A 26,289-nucleotide genomic window follows, 5' to 3' on the forward strand; every position below is an offset into this window, starting at 1 on the left:
TGGAAATAATAGTAGGATTCAGTCCTGGAAAAAAGGCAGCAATGTTCACGTTCCCTTTCCTGCAAGATTGCCTCTAACCCATCCAAAACTGCTTTCTTTAGCAGAGTATTATGGGGAAAAAATCTAGCTTAGGTATCACTAGCCAGGAAGAGATGTTTTTCAGTGGAAAGGAACAACAGAAAAAATTGATGAACCTTTTTCCTGTTTGCCCACTCAAAACCTTTTACCCAGATACTCCTATTTTTCCTGTTACTAAAGCACGTGTTTTTGAAGAAGGATGTTTGTAAGACAAGCAAACAGAAACATATTATCCTAAGAGGAATATCATCCCTTATTTCACAAGCATCAGAACATGAGACATATTTTACAAACCGAATCAAAAAACCCAAGCACCTCTGCCTTTTACCTTGGTTCAAATGTTTCTCCTCATCTGCCTCTTGCTTAGCCTTACTGTACTTACTGCGCCTGTCGGAACAAAACAGACCATTACAGTTCCAAGTATCTCACTTTGAGGCAAGTTCAGTCTTCCTGACCTGCTGAGACTTGAGCTATTTGCACCTGCCACGACCTGTGCTCAGCAGCTCCCCTACAACAGCTCATGACACAACATACACTTACCAGAAGGGTAGGAGACTCCTCAAACTGCTCTGTTATTGGTATCAACAAAGCATTAAGGGAAACACAAATCTATTTTGCATCTCGGCATTTAAAGAAAGAAAAGAAAGCCTGTGTTTTGGCTACCTTTTCTTCAAACGTATATTTGCAATTCTGAGCAAAAAAGGGCCAAATAGCTTTTAGCCCTATCATATATGGATTTAAATGCTACAACAAAGGTGTTTTGGTAGATTGATTTTCAAATGCAATTACGCAAATACCAATACCAGCATATTTACTTGACTGCATATTTAAAACTGAAAATAAGTCTATTAACACAGAAATCAGGATGGCAGCAAAAAAAGAAAAAACCCTGACCACCAAACAATGCAGATCCCAAGGATTTTATTTATTCTCTTAATCACTGTATAAGTGAATGGGGACCAAAATGCTTCTCATGGCAGGGCTGTTCTACTAGCCCTCTAGTATAGTATGTTAATTATACAGATCACTATTTCTATACCTACACACATGATATTGTATCCAGTTATGTATTTAATTAATTCAGCTTTAAATTTCAATGGATAAGTGGTATTAAGAAAAGTTAACACAGGAAGTTAGTCTGTTAGGGAAGATATTGAAGAGTCAGCTCAGCCAAATGTGTACCAGGATTTAAAGCTCCCCAGCATCTACTGGTATATAGATGTAGAGCTTTGATGTGGGCTTTTACCCATCATTCACTGAAAGTTCAGAATCAGACATAAGAACAGACGTTGCCCAAGAGAAGCACTTATTGTTGCTTACTCCTCAGTTTGCCTGCTCCTATGGAAGTCCAAGTCTTCCAGCATGTCAGACCCAGGCTAGCTAATTGTAAAAGTCTGGACTAGAGTGAACAAGAGGGAAGGCAGAAGGAGAAACCAAGCCTGGAGCACAGGAGGCAAGACTGGCACTGCCTGAAATGTACAACCTGCTGCCTGGAGTAGGGTAGCAGATGACCAGGCCTGCCAGGGACACTGGGGTGAGACTGGGTTAGAAGTCTGAAAATGGTGAATGGGTAGAGGAGGAAAATGGGAGTTGGTGAGAGAAAGACCTATCAGCAGATATGAGTTAAAAGGGGACAAAACCTCATGGATGACAGGAAGAAAACACATGACTGAGAGCCTCACTTGCAGCAAATCTTCCAGAGTCTCATCATTCCCCTCCCGTCAGCAAAACTTTTGTGCCCATTAGCAGAAAGCATTTCACTTCCCACTCTGTGCCTGGCCTTCAGGGAATGGCAGATTCCCATTGCTGCCACCTGAAAGGCCATTTCCCAGCCTTGCTCTTCACAGTCTTTCAGTGCTGGGTGTTAAAACACACTATGCCAATAATAAAACTACAAATTAACCATGAAAGAGAAGGGGGGAAAATATAAAATCCTGTTTGACACGTGAAGGTTACCTGATCTCTGAACCAAGCCTCACAGCTCCCAACAACATCAATGTCACTTGCATTCAGACATAAAGAGCAGGTACACATCCAACCATAAATGGTTGGGAGTTTCTTTTCTTGATGAAAGTCAATTAAACACAAATGGCTCCAAATCACAAGAAAAGCATTATTAAAAACCACACTAAATCCAAACATCAATTTAAACCATTTATTTGCCTGAAGACTTACAGCACTGGTATAACAGTGCTGAGGTAAATAAAAGGACTATGTTCTGCTCCCAGTTACTGAACTGAATAAGAGGGAAGAGGCAGCACATATCTCACCCAGTGCCATATGGGACCAAGGCAGCTAAGGGGATTGCAGAGATTGCTTCAAGTATTATACAACTTCTCTCAGAGAAAAGAAAAAAATAGAAAACAAACCAAAAATTATCTGCATTTTAAGCAGGATTCCTTCAAATTAATGTTATTAATGTTCAGGCACAGATGGGGAACATGAAACACAAACAGTCTTTGCACAAATGCATTTTAGGTATGGAAAAATGCTTTTTATCTTATTTTTGAACGTACAATCACCCTAACAACAGATAAAAAAACAACCTTCCCCCACTAAAACCCAAAGACATGCAAAAAGCAAAGGGAAACAAAGGGATTACTGTTCAAGCAATATAATTGTAGCTTATTAAGCTTAAATAATACCTTCCAAACTACCTACCTACTTCCACTTCTCCCTGTGTCACCTGTTGACCTCTCCTGCTTGGCTGGGGGCAGGAGGCTCCTGAGTGCCATTGTCCCGAGAGCAGCACAGGAGCCCCGCACCACAGGACACGCAGGGCTTGAGCTGCCTCTCGGGGCAGCTCACCTGAGCGGCAGAAGGGAGCCTTTGTCGCAAGCTTGAACCCCGTAATTACAGGGATTTTGGTGGTGGTGATTAAATAGATGGCATTCAGGAAAAGAACAGAGAAGCTTTCAGAAACCATGGGGTTCAGAGGCACAGGCAAATTTACAGGTGGGGGCTGGTGATGAAGAGGAGGCTGAACGGAGGCTGTTAGCAGGCACTGAAGTGAAACAGTATGGACCTGGCGCCACAGCGCTGCTCTCCCTTTCTCCCCAAACAAAAGAGGGGTTGGAGTGCTGCGATGCTTAGGCACCAGATCCAACACCATCAGCAAAGGTGAGCAAATGTGTGCAGCTGTAGATGGAGCAGAAGACAAACCTGTCTATCAACTGGAAGAATTTCTAACAGAAACTTCTAGATGACCAAGGATTCTGTAGGGCCGTCTTACTCTACCCCAAGCCCTTTTAGAAAGTGGGTCTTTCTGTTTTACACTTTCCCAAATACTTTAAAACTCTATTTGAGATACTGCAATTTCACTCAGTGGTTCCTGTAGGGCAGGGTTTAGAAACACTCATGCTACTTCCTGCACTCTGCTCTACGGATATGCTCACCTGAACCTCAGTTAAGTTTAAACCAACATTTAGGCAGATTAGTTCTCTTATTAACAGAAACATTGTGGTCGCAGGACAGAACCAAACAGCTAGAGGTGCCTGAAGGCAAAGTCCTTTGACAAATTCCATTGTAAAGATGAATTTTTGGATTTGAGCAATGACTTGAAAAATGTAATGCTAAATTAATAGTAATAACCAAGGGCTCAAAAGTGAGTGACTGCAGCATATGCCCAGTTCCCACATTTGGCGCACAGATGCAGAAGGGCCATATCTGCAGGCCAAAGCACAGGTTTGATTGTACAAATATAACTTTTCGGTCATGGCTAGATTACAAAACCTCCTCATGGGGACTCTAGAGACAGAAAAACTTTTTCTCATCTGAAGTCATTTTGGAACAAAGTATAATTATTTTGCTATTAGCTTCTGCTGGGGTAAAAACATCATGAAATATCCCCAAAGCCCACACCTCTAAATTACACTGGTAAAGCAGTTAACATCATTAAGAGTAATAGTGAATATTAAAGTAGGTTCTGTTTATTGAGAGCTACTTCCAGCTATTGGAGAGGTCTGTATTGAGGAAAGGCATTAATTAGCAAGGCATCATGCATTAGTATGCACAGAGCAGTTTCACTGTCCTAGTATTCTATTCATCTTGCTATGTCTTTCCCATTCCATGGCCTCTCTGAGACCTACCAGTGCAGAGCTATGGGACATCTCTGAACCCATGGCCACCCGGATACTTTTATCTCCATTCCCACCAGTGGTTGGTCCAGCCTTTGGTTCCTACTGCCCACCTGCTCTTTGTCTTGTCTTTGTCCAAGTTGAACACTTGTGGGCAGAGATAACTGAACAGACAGCCTGAGTGGTGAAAAGACCTGGCTGAGCATACACCTGCATCAGTGAGTCTTTCAGCTACCTGGCTCCAGGCAGCCCTTCCTTTGACAGCTTTACGGCTGATACTAAAGAGAATCAATATGAGGGCAAGGGGCTGACATTTCATTTTCTAAAAAGTGATCCATTGAGGGCTAATCATCAAGCTGTGTTTATCAGCCTTGGGAAGTGACATTTTTTTTATAGGGGGAGGAGTGAAAGGAATCATCTCAAAGCAGCTCGACAGGCTCAATTCTCCAAGGTGGCGACTCATAATTAGAAATCCAATGTATCCTGCTATCAATCCTGCCTTAAATAATAAAGTGATCAATAAAAGCAGAGAGGAGATTAAGTCATCAAGCTCAGTGATGCTATTTTCTGTTAGCAATGGCTTTTAATAAACCTGTCTCTCCGCATTACATTTTCATGTGCTCTGCTCTTCTTTCTTCTTGCCAGCATGGAGGCTCCAAGTTTAACACCCACAGAAAGCTATAACAATGCATGCCTACTTTTTAGATATTATAATCATAGTGACTTAACTGCCCTTTAAGACAATTTAGAGAACAAATCAAGAGGAATTTGTGGACATTTATGATTGATACCATTAAACTGATCAACAGAGACTGACAAAATGTGCATCCCTCAGATACCAGGCTTCAGATGCAGTAATGATACAAGCAGTTTTATCACTTTTACACTGAAGCAAAATCATGCGATCGTTTTAAATGAGACTAAACACAAAGGTAAAGACAGAAACACTCACATTATGTTTCTGATACACTATCCTTGCATTTGCAGAATTGTTCCTGATGCTTGGGTTGAATTTGGGAGAATAAGTACTTCACAGAAGATTACGGTCCTGCTCTGATGAAATAACCATCAATCCAGTCTGCTGTGTTACTGCATATGATGCTGAATGACTGTAGCTTATGTTTCACAGTCATACCCACTCACATTGGAAGGACTAACTCAAAAGACCAATGCAGACTCATACAGACTAATACCAAACCCACAAGAATTGCCATCTGATGGCTTAGTTCACAACAGTGCAATTGTTTAATCCCTATCAGGAGTCAGTCCAAGAAAATCTACTGTACCCATACCCATTAAACTTAACTTCAAATTACACTAACCACAAATCTCTAACTGGCTTGCTATTCAATGACAGTTATTGGAATCAGCTTTGCATTTGAAGGGAAAATAGAGCTGGAACTATTGCCATTACATCACATACTGCTTGGTACTAATGTTGAGAAGATCAAAGCTACATGGGAGAAGGCTTGTAATGCAAATGTACTGTTTATGATGCTAATCAAAGAATTTAGCTTTGTTTGGAGGAGACAAAAAGCTCCCTCATGAAAGAAAGAGAGGGCTAGAGAAGCTTAAGTTCTTACCTCCTGCTGATGACAAAGGCTGCAATGAGAATGACCACAAGAACAACACTGCCAGCCACTGAAACAAGAAGCACTGTGGGATTGGTACCATCACCAATGATGGGGGAAGGAACTGGAAACAGAAAAGGGAGCATTAGTGTCAGACACTCTCAAAAAATCAACCTAGGTAGCACTCAGTGAGGCTTTCTGGCTTGTGAAGGCAGTTTAGAGTAGCACTCAAATCTACTTTCAGGCCTTTATTATACAGTCATTTGACACAATTTTCCAACAGGGCGCTAATGAGCTGAAGACATGATGTTTGATAATGACTTGGGGAACTTCAGTTCACTAAGAAAAAGGACTCCCTCTCCTTCTCCCCTTCGGTGTTGCTCAGAGGGTATAACAGCTATGGTTTTTGCCTTTCTAAATGCTTTCCACCTTTCTTTCCTCCTTTTTTTCTCTCAGTGGGACCAGATGATCACTCCCCAGCTGACACAAAGTGATAAGTTATTTTAAAACGTCCACCATCTTTCCCTTGGATGGATTATATTCAGTGCTTAACATTCTGAAGGATGTTGCCACTAACTGGCATGACCTTTAACTGATTTAGGCAGACATGTATGTCCAAAATAAAATAGGCTTGGTCACATTGCCTTCCTGCCACCAAAATACAAACATTTTGAGGGCTAAATTTACATGTTTCCTTGAGCAAAGCGAAATGCTATACTGACAACATAATTTGAACAGTCTGTCTTTATATGACTGCCTAAAGAAAAGTTCAACTATTTGAGTTGATGTAGATCACCTAACTGATCTACGTCAATAACTTGCAAAAGGGAGTAAGAGGGTTCTATTCACCTACAGATGAGATATTCAAAAAACATATGCAAACATGTGTGCCTCTTTATGCCACAGTGAAGTATTTTCATTGCTAGAATCTAGAATGCAACGTACCTAATACGTGTCTTGGGTCAGATTCATGGCATCAATAACAGTCATGTGGCCATGTTAAGAACATTTTCCCATAACAGACACACCACAGTCCAAGCAACCAACTAGGAACTCCAAACACACAGCTCAGTCACACATGCACTCTTTGCTCAAGGAAAATCAAAAGAAATCAGTGGGCATGTTATTACCTGTGTTAGTTGTGAACTCAAATGGTCCACTGAAGTCTCCGTATCCTGCTGCTGTCCTGGCCCGCACATGAAATACATATGAAGTCAGAGGGTTCAACCCTTTGATGTCAGTATTCCTGGAGGCTGTCTTCACAATGCGATAGCTGCGTTCATTTTGGTCCTAACAACAAAAGAACACTGTGGTGATCAAGTAAAAATGCTCCACTGCAACGTGAATTGTGGAACCCCACTTCCTTGCCAAAACTGTCATGATGAAAGAAGGTGAGTAACAATGATGGAATTCTCAAAATACATCCTAAAGGCTTCTGCTGTTGGCCTTGCTCAACACCCCTAGCACTGCGTGCTGCATGGAGCTCTGAGCAAGCCAAATAAGGATGATGAGGTGGTAGGTATGATGCTCATATATCACTGATTATTTAAGAAATCACACAATGAAATCCTTTGGAAAACAGCCAAGCATTCAAACAGGATCCTCTTGATGAACAAGCAACATTCTACTCACATTTGCTGGCACTTTCATTTCCTACCAGTTAGAAGCCATATAAAAAATAAAAATGATAAAAATACTTCAAGAAAAAAAGACTTAGAAAATGTCTTCCAGAAAGTCCAATCTTAAAAACTGTCCTATTTTTGGCTGGAAAAATCCATCAGAAAATATAATAATCTAGCTTCCCTGAAAATCAGATGACTTTTTCTGTATGTATGAGTAAGCAAATAAGTGATTATTAAAAAAATGCCGAAATATGCATGTGCATATGAGAGAGAGCACATGCAAACAAAAGCAGGTAATTGTAATTGTTCATTTTTACAAAGAACCTTTGAAGAAATAGCTCTTTTCATAGTTCCATACTTGAGAAATTATTTGCAGGAATAACATCTCTCTCCAACTTGGAAAGTATGAAGAACATAATTTTCTTTCCTTATTCTTTATTAAAAGCCATCCAGCCCACACTATCACTCTAAGTGGAAGCTATCGGCAAACAGATATTATTATTGTTACTGTGTTATATATTTCATTGCTATACTTCTATGAGCTACTGTCTCACTTCTGAACAGCATTATTGATTCTCATTATAAATATGCTTGCTACAAAAGCTCAGTTCCTAGGTGGGAAAAAAATAAACTCGTGCCATACAGCTGGAACAGCCTATGATTCTTCCTTTTCAAGCAACTATTCAAGTGCATGAAATCTTTAATTGGATTTTATCAAACTGAATCTATTTGGTTTCAAATGATTGAATCCTATCTGGAAAAAACCCACAATGAAATGAAGTTAAAAGCTGTCCCCAAACCCCAAAAAAACCCTCCTTACTTGTCCATTTTTGAACAGTACCTTTTCATAGTATTTGACTTCATACTCCAGGATGACTCCATTTGGCCTGTCAGGTTCCAGCCAAGCCAAGGCAACACTGTGCCGCGTTATCTCTTTAGCCTGGATCAAAGCAATTGGTGATGGAGCTGCCATAATAAAAAAAAAAACAAAGTAATAAAAAAAATAAAATTGTAAGCAAGTTTTAATGAGGAAAATTTACTTTTAATCATAGCTTTCACAACATGAGCACTTTCAGAAACTGTTTTTCTTGGGGGGGGGTGTGGAGATTAGAAGCATTAAGTATTTTTCTTGTTTTCTCTAACGGCATCACATTTAATTCTCTCTAATAAAAGTTCGTTATTGGATTCTGGGCAATACTATACAGGTGGGTTTTGAAGTCATAATACAGTTGTCTAAACACTGCAACGTTCATGACGCCCAGGTATAAACCTCTGTAACAGGCTAAGCTACTAAAAGATTCTGCCTTATTTTTGCCCTTTGTTAGGCACAGTGCATAAACTTATACTTTTGTTGTGGTCATTCTCTTCTTCCACCTCCTAAGATTAACTGATGTTACTTCATTAGCTATTTGCTTTACAGGAACTCTGAAGTTCCTGAGAGGCTAATCTGGTTTTCTCTAAAGCTGAGAAAATATTGCCACTGAATTAAGTAAGATGAGAATAAAGCTGAATACACATGAATTTGGACCCTCCCATGAAAACCAGGAAAATGTATTTCAAGAGTCTGAGCCAATTTGTGCTCCCTAAACTCGCCCTGCTTACGTCCGCATCTGTGAGCAGTCCCTGGAGAATGGGGAAGCTCAGTGCCCAAGGGCCAGATTCTGGCTTTGATAGCTCCTTCCTCAGAAGATATCAGAGATTGGTTCATTGTGTACCAAACTGACTTCATCTGACCCTGTCCCCTGTGGTGCTATATTGATACTATGAATAGGAAAAGCTGGAATACACTGCCAAGGGTAAGGGCTCTGCGATTTTGGGAGAAAACCTAGCAACAAGCTAAACTCAAAGATCTTTTAAACTGTATCTACGTGCAGTAATAAGGGCTGCAATGAAGAAGATAATGGAAGACATCTCATTGTGCACCCTACAGTTTCAATAGAGCCCCTGCTAATGCTGAAGTTCAGGTTTTTGACTGGCTGGAGGACAATGTATACTCCCTTTGACTGTGATAGCAGCAGATTCATGGCTGTGCTGGGGGAACAGGTTTTCTGAAGATTTATGAACCTGGCTGCCCCTTTCTTTCTGTTGTGTTGCTGTGTGGTCACGTCTCAAGCCAGCTGTTATCAAGCTCTTTTGATGTTGACAATAGCTGGTGTAAATGGTGGAGTCTCCAGGGATAAAAAGGGATATTCATGAAATTTTTAATCTTATCTAACAAAGCTGTCCTGTATAACCAGAGATTAGAGGTCTTCCTAAATTGAATATATTTTTTCTTTTGTCCCCTGAAGCTGTAGCCATGTTGCTCTTTTTCCCCTCCTTTCCCTTTCTTCTTGTTTCTTTTTCTACCCTTAACTTGGGGATGATGATCCATGAAAATGTTAGAAAGTAAAAAGTATCCCTGAAACATATATCCTTGAAAACTAGCAAGAAAGACAAATAAATAAAACAGTCACAATAAATGAAAGGAAAATTGAATGTTGAAAGCTTCAAACTTACTTGACCATATCAGACAGTTCTGATGGAAGTGAAAATAACCAGTATATGCTGCACAGTCACAAAAGGGTGTCTCCTCTTGATGTGAAACCATCAGGGAGCTGCTTCCCGATTTACTATTTGACAGTCTGGCATCTCTGTTAGAAATGCCTCCAAAACCTTTATCTCTTTTTTCCTTTTTTGTCTCTCACATACAAAGGCAAATACTGGGTGACAGGGGAGACTATAAACAGCCAACAGGGAGGATCCAGGTGTGCTCCATCAAGTTATATCTGTGGCACGGCTGAGAACCTGCTTAATAACCTCACAGTTCCTCAAAGGAGAATCAGACTTTTTTTTTTTTTCTACTCTGAAGTAAGAATACTGCTCAGCAAATAAATTAGAAAACACATTTGTTACCCTAAAACACACACATGCACACCCCATTTCTGATAAACCAACCAGAGGGAAATATGCTTAGTTAATTGGTGCCTCATGAAGGGCAGACAGGCAATTCTTTTTACTGAGAATCTGTCACATGCTGGTCTGACCTCAGGAATTGTAGGCAGAAAGTTCACTTTTATTCCTTTTTTTTTAACCTCCTTGGTTTTCCATTTCATTTCTGGAATTTGGTGAGTCCTTCAATATTGGGCTGATACATGCTGTATGAAAATGGGTTTCTTCTGTGTTGTAAAATGGCTATTTGCAGCAGAATAATATATATTAACTACTGCTTCTTGTGAAAGATGCTTAGCTTTATGTAATTTAACAAGTGCTTTCTCATGTCTCTCAAAAAGAGACAGCTGATCTGACACACTACACCACACTGGAATAAACTACCTGCTCCTGGCCTCCAGGACAAGAGGCAAGAAGCATTTGTACATCCATTCCTTTGATATGATGGATCAAAGACGATTTGCACATCTATTCCTTTGTTACTCCTTATGATTATAATTGTAAGAATGGCCCTATTTTTTCCTTCCTGTCCTTTACATGCCAATTCGTCCTACTTAACTTTTAATCCCTTCTTTTGTTCTGTATTCTGTAGATGAGCAACTTGTTTCTGAGGTTTTCTGTTTTGATTGTACATCTTGTCTCCCCATATGCTATACAGAAATCCTAAGAGTGTTGAAGTCCAACTACAGGATTCAAATCAAAGCACCATGATTGCAAGAGGCTGTCCAGGAGCAATTTGACATCTCTGCAGCACAGACCTATAACAGTCTACGCAATAGGATAGTGATCTGCAGCCCTCTGGATCTTGCAGAACTGAGCTCAGTAACCATGGGGAGTACTACGGTTATCCCACTGCATGTATAAAATCCTCCATTACCAATTCTCTCAGATCTGTAAACAGCCCTATGAATCAGGTTTATTTATTTCCTTGTTTTCCAGGATCCATCAGCTGACATGAGAGGGCTTCTAGTAAAAAAAAAACAGGTCTGGGTCTCTTGGACATATACTACCCAAAGAGCCTAAGAGTCCTGTCAGTATTGCTCAGGACAAAGAGTGCATCACCACTGCCAGCTCATCATGGCAGTACAGGCAGCAGTCACAGACTTCACAGGGTGAGCTTCTGCAAAATATTTACATTCTTTGTTCTTCTCTCTTTTGCCTTTAAACTGCCTCTTAGGGATGATGTGAAGATAAACATGTAACAGGTTGTAAAAAGATGCTTTGATCATAAGCAGAATAAAAAGACAGAATCTTCCCTTGTACATGCGTGGGCTAACTGTTCATGGTATACACACGTTCCTACCAAAAACATACTGAGGACAGCTTGACTGAAAATAATAATGTACATGATTAAGATGTTTGCAATAAGATCACATAATATTTTTGGATGAGAGTGGGTGATCACTTTTTCTTTCACTTTTTGTACTTTCCTCCTCCCTGCTTGCTGGTATTTGGAAGGGAACACTAAGCAAAAACTTGCTTCTCAATGATCACTGCTTACAACGGCAACTTTTTCTGCCACACGTGCACAGACTGTATATACCAAATACCAATTCCACCAGAACAGCCCATTTCACAGGGAAGAATGACAAGGTATTTGAGAGGGTCCCCTTGAACAAAAGCACCAAGTGTAACTTTCCTTAGTTCAAAGCTCAGCAGTTCCTCTCCCTTAAAAACCCCACTCCCTACTGATGTGAATGTTGCAATTTTCTTTTATCTACTTCCTCAATAACCTGCCATTAAACACCTACTAGTAGTTTTATTACTGCGGTTCTAAGCGTGCGGCCTACAGAGAGGGAAAGAGCACAGATGTACTACAAAAACTTCACCCAAATGCCATAAAGCCATATCCCAAGGCTAGTAAGTGCTGAATTGTAACAGTTTTGAGGCACTTTAAAGGACTGCAAAAGCAGAGTGTCAGTTTTTCATTACTGGTTCAAACTGGGGGGGGGGGGGGGGGGGGGGGGGGAGGAAAAAAAAGCAGGAAATAAATAGATGCAATAAAGTCTCTGGCATGTAGGCATCTATGAGTGAAAACAGCCCTTTATAAAACTACAACACATGAGTACTCAGATATCAAAGATACACAATGCCCAGTGTTTTATTGAAGATGCCTTCTTAACCACAGCAGGGTTTACTTTCCACTCCCCATGATTTGAATTTAAATGGCTTATGTTTACTCAAGGGGTCTTTCACTGACTGAAAAATATACCCACAGTTTGTACATTGTCTCAGCTAAATTCAAATAACATATTTAAATTTAATTACTTGAAGCTTAGGGGTTTTCATGCTTTTCTCTTTTTCCTTCAATTGCACACAACACCACTTATTGTTCTTATCAATGCCTATGTGCTTTGTCAAGCATCAAAATTAAATGCTTGAAAGCACTAATGATGTTACTGTGATTAAACATTTTTTACCTTCCAGTGTAGATACTAAATGCCTGCTCCATTATTAATTACTAAAAAAAAAAAATAATCTGAGAATCTAACACCAAAGAAAAGTCCTGTTTGAAATCAAAACAAGAAAATAAAAATGCTTCTCTTAACTGGGACAAAACACATTTAAGGGAACCTGGCACATTTCAGGTTTTCTCTTTGAATATTTACCTTATAATATGGTGGGCTTTTACACAGGATTTTGTAAATTATATTCTTAAATAATCTCACAGTAGGAAAAGGATATAAAACACAGAATCAAACATTTTTAATAATTTCTAAAGGCAACATTCTCTAGGCCAGATTTGGATAATTTTATTCATGTAAGACAACAACTTGCTCTATTAGCTGCTGCACTGACTTCAAATCAAGCAAAGGGAAAAGTATCCAGCCCTACAGAGCTCCAAATACCAGAATAAATTCAAAGGAAAACAATTGCGCTCTTTCTTAAAATGTTGATGTTCAGTTGTGCTTCCTGTTGGTTCCTTGGGCCTTTTACCCACACCTCTCTCTATTCCAGGCAGAAATGTTCCCGTTTCTGAGTAACACCACCCCTGTGCCCCAAGAACTCCTGGCAAAGGCTTTGCAAACAAAGTAGAGTGCATTTTAGCTTGACCAAATTTCCAAACACATGCATAGCACACATATAAACCATGTATGTACATAAGAATAAGCACATGAAAGGTTTTTGCACAGGTGAACCTATGTGCACACACAGATTAGATGTCTGTGCATGTGTGAAGAACTGAGCTAGAGTGTAGCACTCCAGTTCTTCACTGTCAGTACAACAACTATGCCTTTTTCCTAGGGACCAGCAAGAGTCTGCGGGCTGGATGTGCACTTCTGAAAACTAACCACACGCTCTTTTTTTTTCCTTTCTTTCTTTCATTATTCTCTCCGTGCGAGTGGAGCAAACATTTGTACTAGTGATGATTGGGCCCGGTTAGGACTTGGACAAGGATCTAGAGGCCCTGGTTGCTCAACTGAGCCACTGGAAGCCTCCCAAGACATTCCCAAGTCCTCTGTCTTCCCACCGTCTGCCTCTCCCTCCCCCAGGAATGACGACTGGCAAGAAACTCCTCCCAGACTGGAAACAGAGACGGGCCAAGATTCAGGCCAGCACTTTCAAGCTTTAGTGTTTAAAGAAAAGACTTTAAATCTACACCACTGGAGTAAAGCGCCCAAGGTTATCCACCTACGCTTGGAAATCTTGGCTAACGTAATGTGAAGCAGTGTGACAGCTGAACTTGGCCTCCTCTCAATCCCTTCAATCAACCACAATACTTCAGAACTAAAACTTTCCCTCCTTGTTACTAGAAATTACAGTGCTCAGGAAAAGCACCACGGTGCTCTCACAGGACACCCTCATCCCAAAAGGACAGGCACAAGTGATCTTCCCTTTCTTTTCAGGCTCCACAGCCCTGGCACTGTTAAAGGGATCTGAGAAAAACAAGTGACAAACCTAGGGAGCAGCTCACATCAGTTATGTTTGTAATTACATGTGTATAAAGAAAGGGACTATAAAATGAGATTTTAAAGACTGTTAACATAGCATTATTATCTTTCAAACATTTCCTCTATTTTAAAGTTTTCATTTCTTGCCTCTCCCAGAAGAACCTGTGCCACAAATCTTGCCAAACCACAAAAGCTGGTTCTGACTTGCATCTAATCAAAAGACTGAAGAAAAACCCAGGCTGTTAGCAGCAACAAATAGTAGTAGTAGAGAATTATTAGTATTGTAGTTTTACCACCCTACTCCAGTTTCAGTTGTTGGCGGCATCATAGAGACAGAATGGTTTGGGCTGGAAGGAACCTTAAAGACCATCTAGTTCTAACCTCTCTCTCAAAGCCCCATCCAGCGGGGCCTTGAACACTGCCAGGGATGGGGCAGCCACAATTTCTCTGGGAAACCTGTTCCAGTCTCTCACCACACTCATATTAAAGAACTTCTTCCTCATATCTAACCTTAACCTACCCTCTTTCAGCTTAATGCCATGCCTCCTCATCCTATCCCTACATGGCCTTGTCAAAAGTCCCTCTCCAGATTTCTTGTAGGCCCCTTTAATTATGGAAGGTTGCTATAAGGTCTCCCTGTAGTCTTCTCTTTTCTGGGCTCAACAAGCCCAGCTTTCTCAGCATGTCTCCATAGGAGGGGTACTCCAACCCTCTGATCATCTCTGTGGCCCTCCTCTGGACTTGGTCCAACAGCTACATGTCCTTCTTATGTTGGGGGCCCCTGACTTGGACAGAGTACTTCAGATAGAGTGTCACAAGAGCGGAGTAAAGGGGGAGAATCACCTCCCTTGACCTGCTGGTCCCACTCCTTTTGATGCAGCCCAGAACATGGTTGGTTTTCTTGGCTGTGAGTGAACACTTCCGGCTCATGTTGAGTTTCTTATTAACCAACACCCCCAAGTCCTTCTCCTAAGGGCTGCTCTCAATCCAGTCCTCACCCAGCCTGTAGTTGTGCCTGGGACTGTCCCAACCCAAATGCAGTACCTTCCACTTGGCCTTGTTAAACTTCAAGAGGTTTGCACTGTCCCACCTCTAAAGAGTGTCAAGGTCCCTCCAGCATATTGACCACACCACGCAGATTAGTGTTGTCAGCCAACTTCCTGAGGGCACACTCATTCCCACCATCTATGTCACCGACAAAGATGTGGAACAGCATCGGTCCCAATACCAACCCCTGAGGAAGGCTACTCGGCACTGATCTCCACTTGAACATCAAGCTGCTGACCATAACAATTTGAGCGTGACCACCTCATCAATTCCTTATCCACCAAGTGGTCCATCTGTCAAATCCATGCCTCTCCAGTTTAGAGACAAGGATGCCATCTGGAACAATGTCAATTGCCTTGCAGAAGTCCAGGTAGATGACATCAGTCACTCTTCCCTTATCTACCAATGTCACAGCCACATCATAGAAGGCCACCAAATTTGCCAGGCACAATTTGCCCTTAGTGAAGCCATGCTGGCTGTCTCCAATCACCTCCTTATTTTCCATGTGCCTTAGCATAGTTTCCAGGAGGATCTGCTCCATGATCTTGCCAGGCAACAAGGTGAGACTGACCGGCATGCTTAATATCCACAAAGAGCCTGTGTATTTTCTGGGTTGCATGTCCAGCTCTGCACAGACTACTTCAGCATGCCAGAACTGCTCTCACTGCAGTCAAACCAATTATAGGAGCTGAGGTCTGACCACAATTCCTGTGGTTTACATCAGGAACTGCAATGAGACAGGGGTGACAATGAAGATTTTGCACATTCAGGAGATGGCTTATTCTGGCTATTAATTTCTGAGGACAAGCTCTTGACAGCAATACATTATTTCCAGGTACTGGCCCTCCAATTCTGAAGGCCAAATAATGATGTCAGTTAATGCAATGCAGGTCTGGAGTAACTCCACAGGTCTCAATCTGCAACCTGCAATCCCAAAGATTGCCTTAAATCAAAAGACTATAGCATCTACACAGCATTTAGCAAGAGATCTGTGTTACAATGCAAGCATGGGGTCTGTTTAGCCTGAGAACTGATTGTTTTCCTTTTGCTAGCTCACTAAGAAATCCTGTTGGCATGTTCTGACAAGGATAACTTAATAGTTGCCAACAGAAACATGGCAGAATACTGTGTATTTCCTGTATGTATGAATGCCAGTTTAAAACAAACAGGAAAACAAGTCTTTCAGTTTGAAGGCAATTTATAAAAATCTGTCTGAATATTACAGCCACTTAGAAAATACCAGCACGGAAACATTTCTAGATGCTTAAACTAGAATGATTAACACAAGAAGGGCAAGAGTACTTAGCACTATGAATTGCTCTAAGAAACTCTAGAGCTATAAGCAATTTGTTAAGATGGGGAATTAGTCAGCAGCTGTCTGACCTGAGCAGGTTTGGAGCCACTGGTCACAAAGCAGGTCATGTTGCAGTTACTCTTCCCTCTAGTTGAGGTTAGGATCTGACCCAATATAAACAACAATAAATTTTGTAGCCTGAAGAAGCCGACACTGATGCTCCACTTCATTGTTTGGCTTGAGGGAAGCAGAGAAAATGGGCCATACACTCCAGACAGAAACTGCTGTAACTCTTGGAGTCCTCTTGGGGCCCAGACCAGTCACGCTTAGAGGCAGGATCTCATGACCCAGTTCTGGGTTGAACAGTCCTGGGAAGCATGTGCTGTAATCATTCCCTTACTTCCCAGACGCTGGTCCAGCAAGCACAGACTGCCAGAAACCACTGATGCTGCGACACAATGTGTAGCACCCCAGGCTATGGTAGCTCTTTAGAAATTAGAGACCATAACCTCTAGTTATTAAAACAGATGACAATGTTGGAAACAGGGCATCCCCTAACTACTCAAAATAGTTAGTCTGGAGCAATATGACCCACTTATCATCACCCCCTCAGGTCAACTCTACCTCACTCACATACCCTGCTGCTCCTTGCAAGAAGCCCGAGGAGGACACCATAGCTAATTCCTCCCCAGAAATAGCTACCTTCACCTCTGTATTGCTGAACTGCCTTTTCAAAACAAGCTCCTCCGCTCCCCCTCCAGAAGGAAATCAAAGCTTCTCTCAAATATACATCAGATGCCTCCACATAAGTCCCCCTACCATAATCTATGTCATTGCTCAAGTCAATCAACCATCCAGCTACTCCTCCCATTTTCCTATCCTCCTGCCCACAGTCAGAGGAGTTAAGACATGTCTGTATACGCTTCATGAGCCAACAGATGAGAAGGGTAGAGCTGTACAGGACCAAAAAAATAACTTACTGTATCTGTCCCCTGCAAACCACTTATTGTGTGCAGCTTTTGAACAATTTACAATAGCGTATCAGCAATCCATAAAACAACTGGGTCAAAATTATTGACCCTGCCCTATTAATATCCCCAAGGAGCAACCCTTTGTTTCATATTGCAAAGGACAACACTCACCCAATGTCTATTAGTTTTTAATAGAAAGTCTTATATCTGCTCCTTTGTCCGTCCTTATACTTACCACCAAGTTACGATATAAAGCTTAACCCACGATAGAGCAAATGTGTGATCTGATACCCAAAGCAACAACATATCTCCTAATGCTATTGTGTCTTTGGTTCTTAAATTATTGTTTATTTGCTTGAAACATGGATGTCTAGATGATATATATATATGTGCTAAATAACTTCCTTTGTCACTTACTTTCAGCATTAAGAATATTAAATTTTGTAAAAATTTGCTTAAAAGCCTTTCTGAAATCCAGACAAATAAAAGCCTCTGCCCTATATGCCACTTAGATGCTTTGGAACTACTGAAGCATCTCCTAAACAAAATAAATAAATGCCATGACTCATTTTGCTAAAGCAGCATTTACTATTTTAATAAATAGTTTTTGGCCACATTGTCTCATCTTGGCTTCTGAAGCGCTACAGTAATAGCAGAGAATTAGACTTTGCCATTGGGGTTTCTCAGATCAATCACCCAAAGTCACAAATGCAAGAATCTGGGAGGAAGAAAAGATAATAAAATTATGAACATTTTAATTCAACTGTGATACACAGTCCCAACAGCAACTGCAGGCTGGGTCTCAAACATGCCCTCCTGAGCCTGCAGCACCTAAAAGAATCAAAACCCAGGATTCACTTGGCAATAAACCCCACAATTCCTATCTTCATGCTTGAGAGTAATAAATTGCGAAGTCACCAGAGTTAAGGAACTTCACTTTTATCCACTTTAAGCTCCGTCACACAGAAAAGGCTTGTGCAGAAGGTTTGTATTTATATATTTACATTTCAGCTGAACAATCTATAAATTTTAATTACAGTTGATGTTTAGAGCGTTCAACTGGAACCCCAGTAAAGCACCTTCTGTAGAAAGTTTAGATTGCTTCAACATGATACAGTCTCTGCCTCTGGGCTCTTGAGAAACTCTTGAGAGTAAATCAAGATTTAGGTTTTCTGTGCTCAAGTTAGTAGCACTTTGTGAAGGTCACTGGTTTGACAGAACTTGGAGATCCCCAGTTCTTCCAGCGTGCTACAAGACACTCTGCCACACTCACCACCACAGTTCCTCTTAGAATCATAGAACAGTTAGGGTCAAAAAGGGCTTTACGATCATCTAGTTCCACCACCCTGACATGGGCAGGGACACCACACACTAGACCATGTCAGAGGAAAAAGGTCCTTTGTGGTTTTGGAAGAGAATCAGACTGCAGCACACTTTGCTTTCACACTCTGCCTCTCACTGGAACTGAATTAAGCCCCTTTTCCTTCATCCACAACAGGCCTATTTCTTCAGGAAATTAAAAACCATTAATAGACCTGATGAGAGAAAAAACTACATTCTGCACACAGTGTTGCTGAAAAAAGCAAAGCTACCTCAAGTTTGATGACTTTTTTAAGAAAAAAACAAAGTGATGAGGAACAAACTGAGGAAGAGCCTTAAGCTTCTGAAACACATAAGCCTGAAAATTAAAAATCTTAGCTCATAGTGTCAGCAACCCATTACATCACAGATGGCACATAATTAAATTTATAAAGGGTTTTCATTATTTTGGTTTGATGCTGGATACTGAAAACTAGTACATTATTAATTTAAAAATTGTGTCAATTGGAACCCCCCCAAATAGAACAAGCAATTAAAAATTAAAGGTGGCTGCCTCAGTGGAAAACAGTCAAAAGCAATTTCAATCCTATAGAAATAAATTCCTACAAAATAAATTAAAAAAAAAAAAAAAATCAACCTCATGAAGATTTGGAGTTCTACAAAGAAATCATCCATGTTTATCTCCTGGAGGAGTACTGAGCTACAGTCTGGTCAAATAAAAACCAGTGAAAACAATAATCCCCAGTTAGCTCAGTAATCACATAAATGGGTCTGTATTCCAAGTCTGGACCTTCATTTTCAGTCCTAGATTTGTAGCAGACAGAAGGACTCTGCTCCCAGTTCCTGATGAGATCTCTGCGGCAGGTCTTTCCTCTCTTCTGAGGCCAGAGCCCCAAAGACTACTTACAGGGTGGAACTGAGAAGTGCACAGGATGGGGACTGCGATGAAGAATATAATCTCCATTCAGAACCTTCAATTCAAAAATAATTTCTTCTTCCAACAGCATGCAAAGGACATTCCTACCTTACATCTCCTCCCCTCTAAGGTTCATAGTTTTGTTCTCAGTTCAGTTTTGTCATCAACAGGTCCAAAACTTTTATTATCTTGTCATTTGATACAGATGAAGCTGGTAACTTCCAGTTAAGGATCAGTCAGACTAAAAATAAGCCAGAAAATTCTTGTGCTACAAAGCCCCTCTAACGTGCAATGTCTGCAGCTTGTCAATGTAATAAATATAAATATAAATATAAATATAAATATAAATATAAATATAAATATAAATATAAATATAAATATAAATATAAATATAAATATAAATATAAATATAAATATAAATATAAATATAAATACTCTCTGTTTCAAGAAAGATGTCACATCTGCAAGCGGTGCTAAAGAAGTCTCCCTTTGAGCCCAGTCCATTCTCTTCAAATCAGTACTTGCATAACTACAGTTTTAACCTTCAGCATGGGCAGCAGTGAAAGCAAACGGCTGAGATACTCTTGGTAAGGCACCACTGGGTCTGCACATCACGTCTCCAGTGTGATGGAGAGCCCACAAATCTCTGCAGCTCCTACAGAACTCCCCTTGGCCACCCTGTCCCAGAGTGCCAAGGGAGCTTGAAAAACACGGAATTTAACACTCAGCCACTTACATATTCCAGTCACTTTCTGTTTTATTTATGTGCAGGCACAATATCCTGATAAAGTAGAAGGGAGGCTGCAGCCATTCCATCTGCATTTCCTTTTATGCTAAGAAAGATAAATTGAGGCTGATTCAGAGGACAGATTTAAAGAACGCAGTATGTTACCGAGCCAAGCACAATCTTCCCAGGGAGCCGTTGTAGTGGGTTGTCTTGAGATCATGCCTTTATTTGTTTGCTAAAATAAACAGGCACCACACAAGACTCAATTCATATATGGGACACCTCTTCCAGTCCACTGTACCTTCCTATTTTGCTTGGTCAGAATTGTCTTACTCTGTTATTTATTGATGGGACCATTTCATGGCACATAGAAAATTAAAAATAATAAAAAGCTAATTAAAACCTTCTGTGCTTTCCTTTTAGCCTTCAGTAATCTACGGACCTGAAAGACATTTATACCCAAAGCACATGACAGCTTAAGGGTTTTTCTGCCTGTAATAATCCAAGGATATTTTCAATGGGTTTTAATACAGGCAAAAACCAAAGACATTTTATGGAACAGTAGAAGTATTTAATAAAAAATCAAAATCAGTCAATCACCTTCTTAAGACTAGGTGACAGAATTCGATAGCAGGGATAAAATTCTCATAAATTCTGCAGGAATGGTTCAGAAGGCTGAGACAATAGTTATCATTTCCTTTTAAATTTCACTAGCACTTTTCCATAATGAATGTTTTGAAATGCAAATGACCAGAGGAGTAAAATACAAATGCTTGAGCTTCCTACATCTCTCTAGACTGTATTTAAAAAAAAAAAAAAAATAAAAAAAAAATCCAAAACCACAATCAATTTTTGTTATTATTAGTTTACAAATCACAATTTTGAGAGACCCTGAATCCCTTCCCTCAGAGTGCAATACTAAGAGTTCTGGAACTCTGCTTCTCAAATTTAGTAATGAAGGCAGATTACGTTAATTTAAGGAGACGCCATGAAATCCTTCAAGTAGATGCAGATAGAGGCTACACATTGTCTGCTTTGTTTGGGAGGGGAAGCCCACTGGAGCCCTGCCATACTAATAAAGCGCTCCCTGCACACCAGTTCACACGTGGGGCTAAATCTGAAGTGACATTTCTCAATGAAAGGAGCAGTATTCACTCGTGTGCTCAGCATTTTGATGTCCACCAAAATCTGGCAAACATGATTATAGAGATCCAGCAGGCATGCCACAGCTCTGTTTAGTCCTCATGGCTTAATGCAATGCTATGCAAAAAAAAATAAATAAAACAGATCAGGCTGCCTTGGGACAGCACTCTGGAAGTGTGATTTCATGCCAATGGATAGACTCAACACACGGTTTGCAACTCTTACACAAGGACAGAATATCTGAACCAAAGGGGACAGCTTTATCCACCCTTACGGGGGCAGTTCAGCATCCTGCCCTCCAACTATGAGCCAGGGCAGAAACCTTGGGGTTTGGGGACTAGCAATGTTTATTTGTGCTACTCTGCATGGCATTTTAATTAGTAACTGTGTGCATTTAAAACCTTTGAATGGACACACAGGGGCAGTTGTGCAGCCTGGCTTTTGTGTTTCCACTCTCCCAAAAAAATCCTGTTTGAGGACATCAGCAGGAGGTTAATGGAAGCTTTGATAAAGTTCTCCAAAGCCTTTTATTGTTGCTCAACTACAGACTGGACTCTGCTGTCTCTCTGGCTGCTTTCCAATTAATTTAGTAAACTGCAGACACAACGAGAAAATTTAGAAGCCCATCTAAATGTTTGGTAGCCACAAACATTGTTTTTTTTTTGGCACAATCTCCTTCCACATGGAAATATTTCCTTCACAATTGTTTGAGGTAAGCATTCAGACTGGACAGCAAGCTTTGCAAATGTGAAAATGTCAGTGTGTGCTGCCAGTGAAAAGAAACATGCAGTTAAATAGTCCAGAGCAAATAAAAGCTGCAGGACCCTATCTTCATCTCTGCCAGTTTGGTAACTATTCATCTGTACCAGCACCACTGGGAATATCACTGATCTGATTTGATGCCTCCTAAGAGCAGATTTATGTAATTTAAATATGGTCAGTGCTAGCCAGTCCTGAAATAAACACTTTTTTTCTCCAGAAGGATATGTAACTAACCTCCTTTTCCCACAGGAAACCATGAGATCTCTTTAAAAATGTAACCAAACTTTTATTTAAATGCTGCAATTTCTCCTTGGCTCTATCCATCATGCAACTTGTCTAAGCTGTTCACTGAACCCTGAAGCTGATTATTTACTAAAGGATCTTTAGAAAGCAATGGGTTTTTTTTCTTTCCAACCAAGACTTGTATCCCCCACCTTGAATACAAATTCATGGAAATGGGTGGTGCAGGCGGATTTGCTAGCAAGCAGGCAGTTGTTATTTTAATTATTATTTCTTTGTGGAAAGCTGTAGTTGGCTTAAAATAATAATTTAATCCCTCCCAACAATAGTTTTCCCGGTTTTGTTTCTAAGACTGGAGCACGTATGCTTATAAGTACGCATTCATTACAGACCATCAGTTAAAGCCTGTGCAAGAACACAGGGTTGTTAATAAGAAACTCCCACTTGCATCTGTCAGCTTGGAGAAGCTCCTTACGCAGACACATTATTTTACACACATAATTAAACATGCAGAAGAAGAAATCTAAAGTGGTCAACAGATGACATCTCTGAGGCTCTGAGAAATTTGACCATTCAGAAGTATTCCTAACTGTCTGCTTTCATGCGATTCCCAGATTTCTTGTGTGGGGATCACTTATCTTCTTTCTGGATCTCCCACTGCATTTATATCTGATAAGTCTGTGATTTCCCAAAATACACTGGTTTGCTTCAGAACTCCTCACAGTAACTCCCTCCAATGTAAACCTTCAGACAAAAAAAAGCCAAAACACAACTCCCTCAGAGAGACAAAGTGAAGGAAGAAGGCGGGAGGTCACTGTCCTGCACAACCTCGCAGGTCACCTCACCGACTACAGCAGGTGAAACCCTACAACTGCCCACAACTTGTCTCAAGCCTTCTGCTTGAAAACATGCGCACAGGGCAGGGGGTGGAGGGGGACTGCTGTTTGTAACCAGCAGACAACTGCGAAGCCTTAGAAACCATGCTGGTTTAGATTCAAAATGAGAAAGTTGCATAAAAATAGCCTGGAATTCTGCAAGATACTGCAACAAATCACCCAGAGTGTCACGCTTACCGATCACCCCTTTTTCAAGTCCCTGCCTGCTAGTTTTGAATCTCTTTCCCCTCTGAATTCACGCTTGCCACAGCTCCATTTGAGGAACAAGAAGACTGCTGATCCATCATCCTGAGTACAAACACCTATAAAGCAAAACACCCCTTTGCAACTCCCCTGTTCCATTATCCTGACATTTTGCAGAAAAACAAGAATGCAGCAGCTAGAAGTATCACACACACATCCCATACTCTGGACATCTGGCATGCATCCAGATGTTTGCCAAGAGATTATTTTAAATCAGGCTCATGGGGAACTGGGTGTCCAGGGTGCTGTGACTGTTTAAACACACCCAACTATATGCACGAGTTTCCTCTGGGGTTTGTGTGCCTGCAATAGGACGCCTGTATCCTTTGGCTGCAGGGAACAAGTAACTGGAAAGGGTGGGACCATGCTGGTAGCAAGAACTTTGAAAAACAAAAAATAGATTAAAAAAATTGAATTGGCTCCTGGATGTCTGGAAAGCTGCAGCCAGGTACTGCTGTGCCCAGCATCTGCAGTGCCACTCACTCCTCTGGGGCTTACCCACCTCCACAGCTTCCCAGCTGGGCTGTCCAACTTGCTGCAAACCACAACACTTTACAACTGATCCAAAACACTCTCCTTGCAACAGCCTGCCCCAGCACCTTAATCCTGCCCTCCACAACACCCTGAACATCACCAGCACTACCCTGTCCCCACACCTCCCGAGGGAGCCAGGCGGGGAGCTGGACTGGAAACTCCACCAGCCGTGAAAGGGGAGCTGATCTGCATGAGCCTCCCGATGTCCTCAGCAGGCACAAGGGAAGGGTGATGTCAGAACAGAGAATGACTTATTTGCCAGCTTACACTATTTAGAGGGCCTGTGAAACTGTCACACAACTGTATGAGGAATCCTGTATTCCAGATCACAGAGCTTCTTCCCCGGCTATTTGGATGATGTCTTCCTTAGGGTTACACAACCCTTCAAAATCATGTTTCAACACAACAGTAAACAGCTCATCACCAGGACTACATTTTAAGAAAAAAGGTTAATTTTGGTATAGCTGATCGTAAAACTACAGCACTCTGAACAACTACAGATCTTGCTGTTTCTGAAAGCAAAAATAACTTCTTTCATAACCTCCCTATCAATAAGGTTCTGACTATGCTCGTAAATATCCCCACATACAAAATCAAACAGTTATGTTCACTCTCAGTGAACAGAAATGATTTACTGTTACTTATACTGAAACCAGAACTATACTCAGAGAACACGATGGAGTGCAGAGAATCAGATGAATCGATCAATCTTCAGAGTATCTGTTAATTTTATTTTCCAGTAGTAGTTCAAGGTTATTCAGGCAGTCACCTAACAAAAGCGCTGCAACTGAAATCTACTTAACAATGGGTTTTGATGTTTCACTACAGAGCAGTTCTTTAGAGATGAGTTATAAATATCCAGGAAAGCTGCACATTAAAAAGAAACTACTGAAAACCTTAGGTTTCCTGGCCCTGGCATGTGTTGCTTTTGATCTGCCTCAGCAACTATTACTTTGTCAATATGAGGAGTGAACACTGACCAAGGGCAATGCATGCCCATGAATTTTTACTGGCTGCAAACGTAGCTCTGCACAGGCTAAACCATGCTGGCAGAATGTAAGACCTTATATGCATTTTCTGTGCTGTTCTGTACAACACGTGAGGAATGCTAATCAGCATTTGAAAGGAAATGTGGGCTTTCAAAGAAGACCCACCAAAACGCAAAATGGGAATATACATTCCCCTACCAAGAAGTCCAGGTAGGACTTGTTATTCATCTGGAAGCAAATAACTCCCACTTCTCCCCTCTGCCATTTCTAACTTAAAACACAATCATTCTCAAAGGATCAGTACCTTTCAGATTTTTTCCCTTTTAGTAATGGAATTAAGAACATAACAAACAAACCTAAAGGCTAAACAAAATTGAGTAACAGTTGATATTTTCCTTCCCTGTACTGAATGTCAGCGTTTTGGGTTCATCACAATTTGGCCACCACCACCACAGCCTTTCCCAGAAGAATACTCAATTCACGTGGATATCCTCGGCAGTGCTCAAATCCTGGTGGCACCGTGACCTATTTTAGTTCCTGCCTGGAAATGGATACTGAACAACCGCAGGGCTCTGAGTGATGGTGAGGGACCGGGGAAGCATACAAAAGAAGGGGGTAGGACTGCAGCAGCGCCAGCCACACTGCTCTGCCTTTGAGATGAAGCAGCTTTGAGACAGGTTAACAGACAGCTAGACAGGCAAGGTGTAGGAGATTGCCGAGACAAAGGAACAGGGGAGAAGAGAGAGAACAAAAAGAGGGAAAAGTGGGACAGAGAGCCTGAGAAATTCGTAAGAAAGATCAGTTCTTGATCCTGAGCACAGGCAGCTTGAAAACATCCAGTCTGATGCAATGGGAGAAAGTAAGTTTACTTATTTATACTGTATTTTATCCTAATTGACACATCCAGCCTTCATCTAGCTGTGCTGGTCCACTTAAGGAAACCCTGAGTCCAAGGTAAGCTTAACAAGGTAACAGTTCACCAGGCAGTCTGTTTTCTTCAGAAATATCAACCGTTTGAACTCCAACAAGCAGATGAGCC

The 26,289-nt window shown here is 41.0% G+C and overlaps 1 protein-coding gene across 2 annotated transcripts in view; it reads right to left on the reverse strand.

The window, feature by feature from the left end:
• The window catches only part of EPHA4 (EPH receptor A4), a 225,445-nt gene that overhangs the window by 18,746 nt on the left and 180,410 nt on the right, over positions 1-26,289 (reverse strand). For both annotated transcript variants that reach the window (XM_062638850.1, XM_062638849.1), the window contains exons 6-9: positions 8,189-8,313; positions 6,856-7,015; positions 5,738-5,849; positions 407-465 (exon numbers count right to left, since the gene is read on the reverse strand). In XM_062638850.1, the coding sequence (XP_062494834.1) occupies positions 407-465; positions 5,738-5,849; positions 6,856-7,015; positions 8,189-8,313 (456 nt within the window). The remainder of the gene's footprint in view (positions 1-406; positions 466-5,737; positions 5,850-6,855; positions 7,016-8,188; positions 8,314-26,289) is intronic.

Source organism: Pezoporus occidentalis, unplaced genomic scaffold (genome assembly GCF_034315485.1).
Source record: "Pezoporus occidentalis ecotype Australia unplaced genomic scaffold, CSIRO_AGI_Poc_V1 ctg59, whole genome shotgun sequence".
Classification (NCBI taxonomy): Eukaryota; Metazoa; Chordata; class Aves; order Psittaciformes; family Psittacidae; genus Pezoporus; species Pezoporus occidentalis.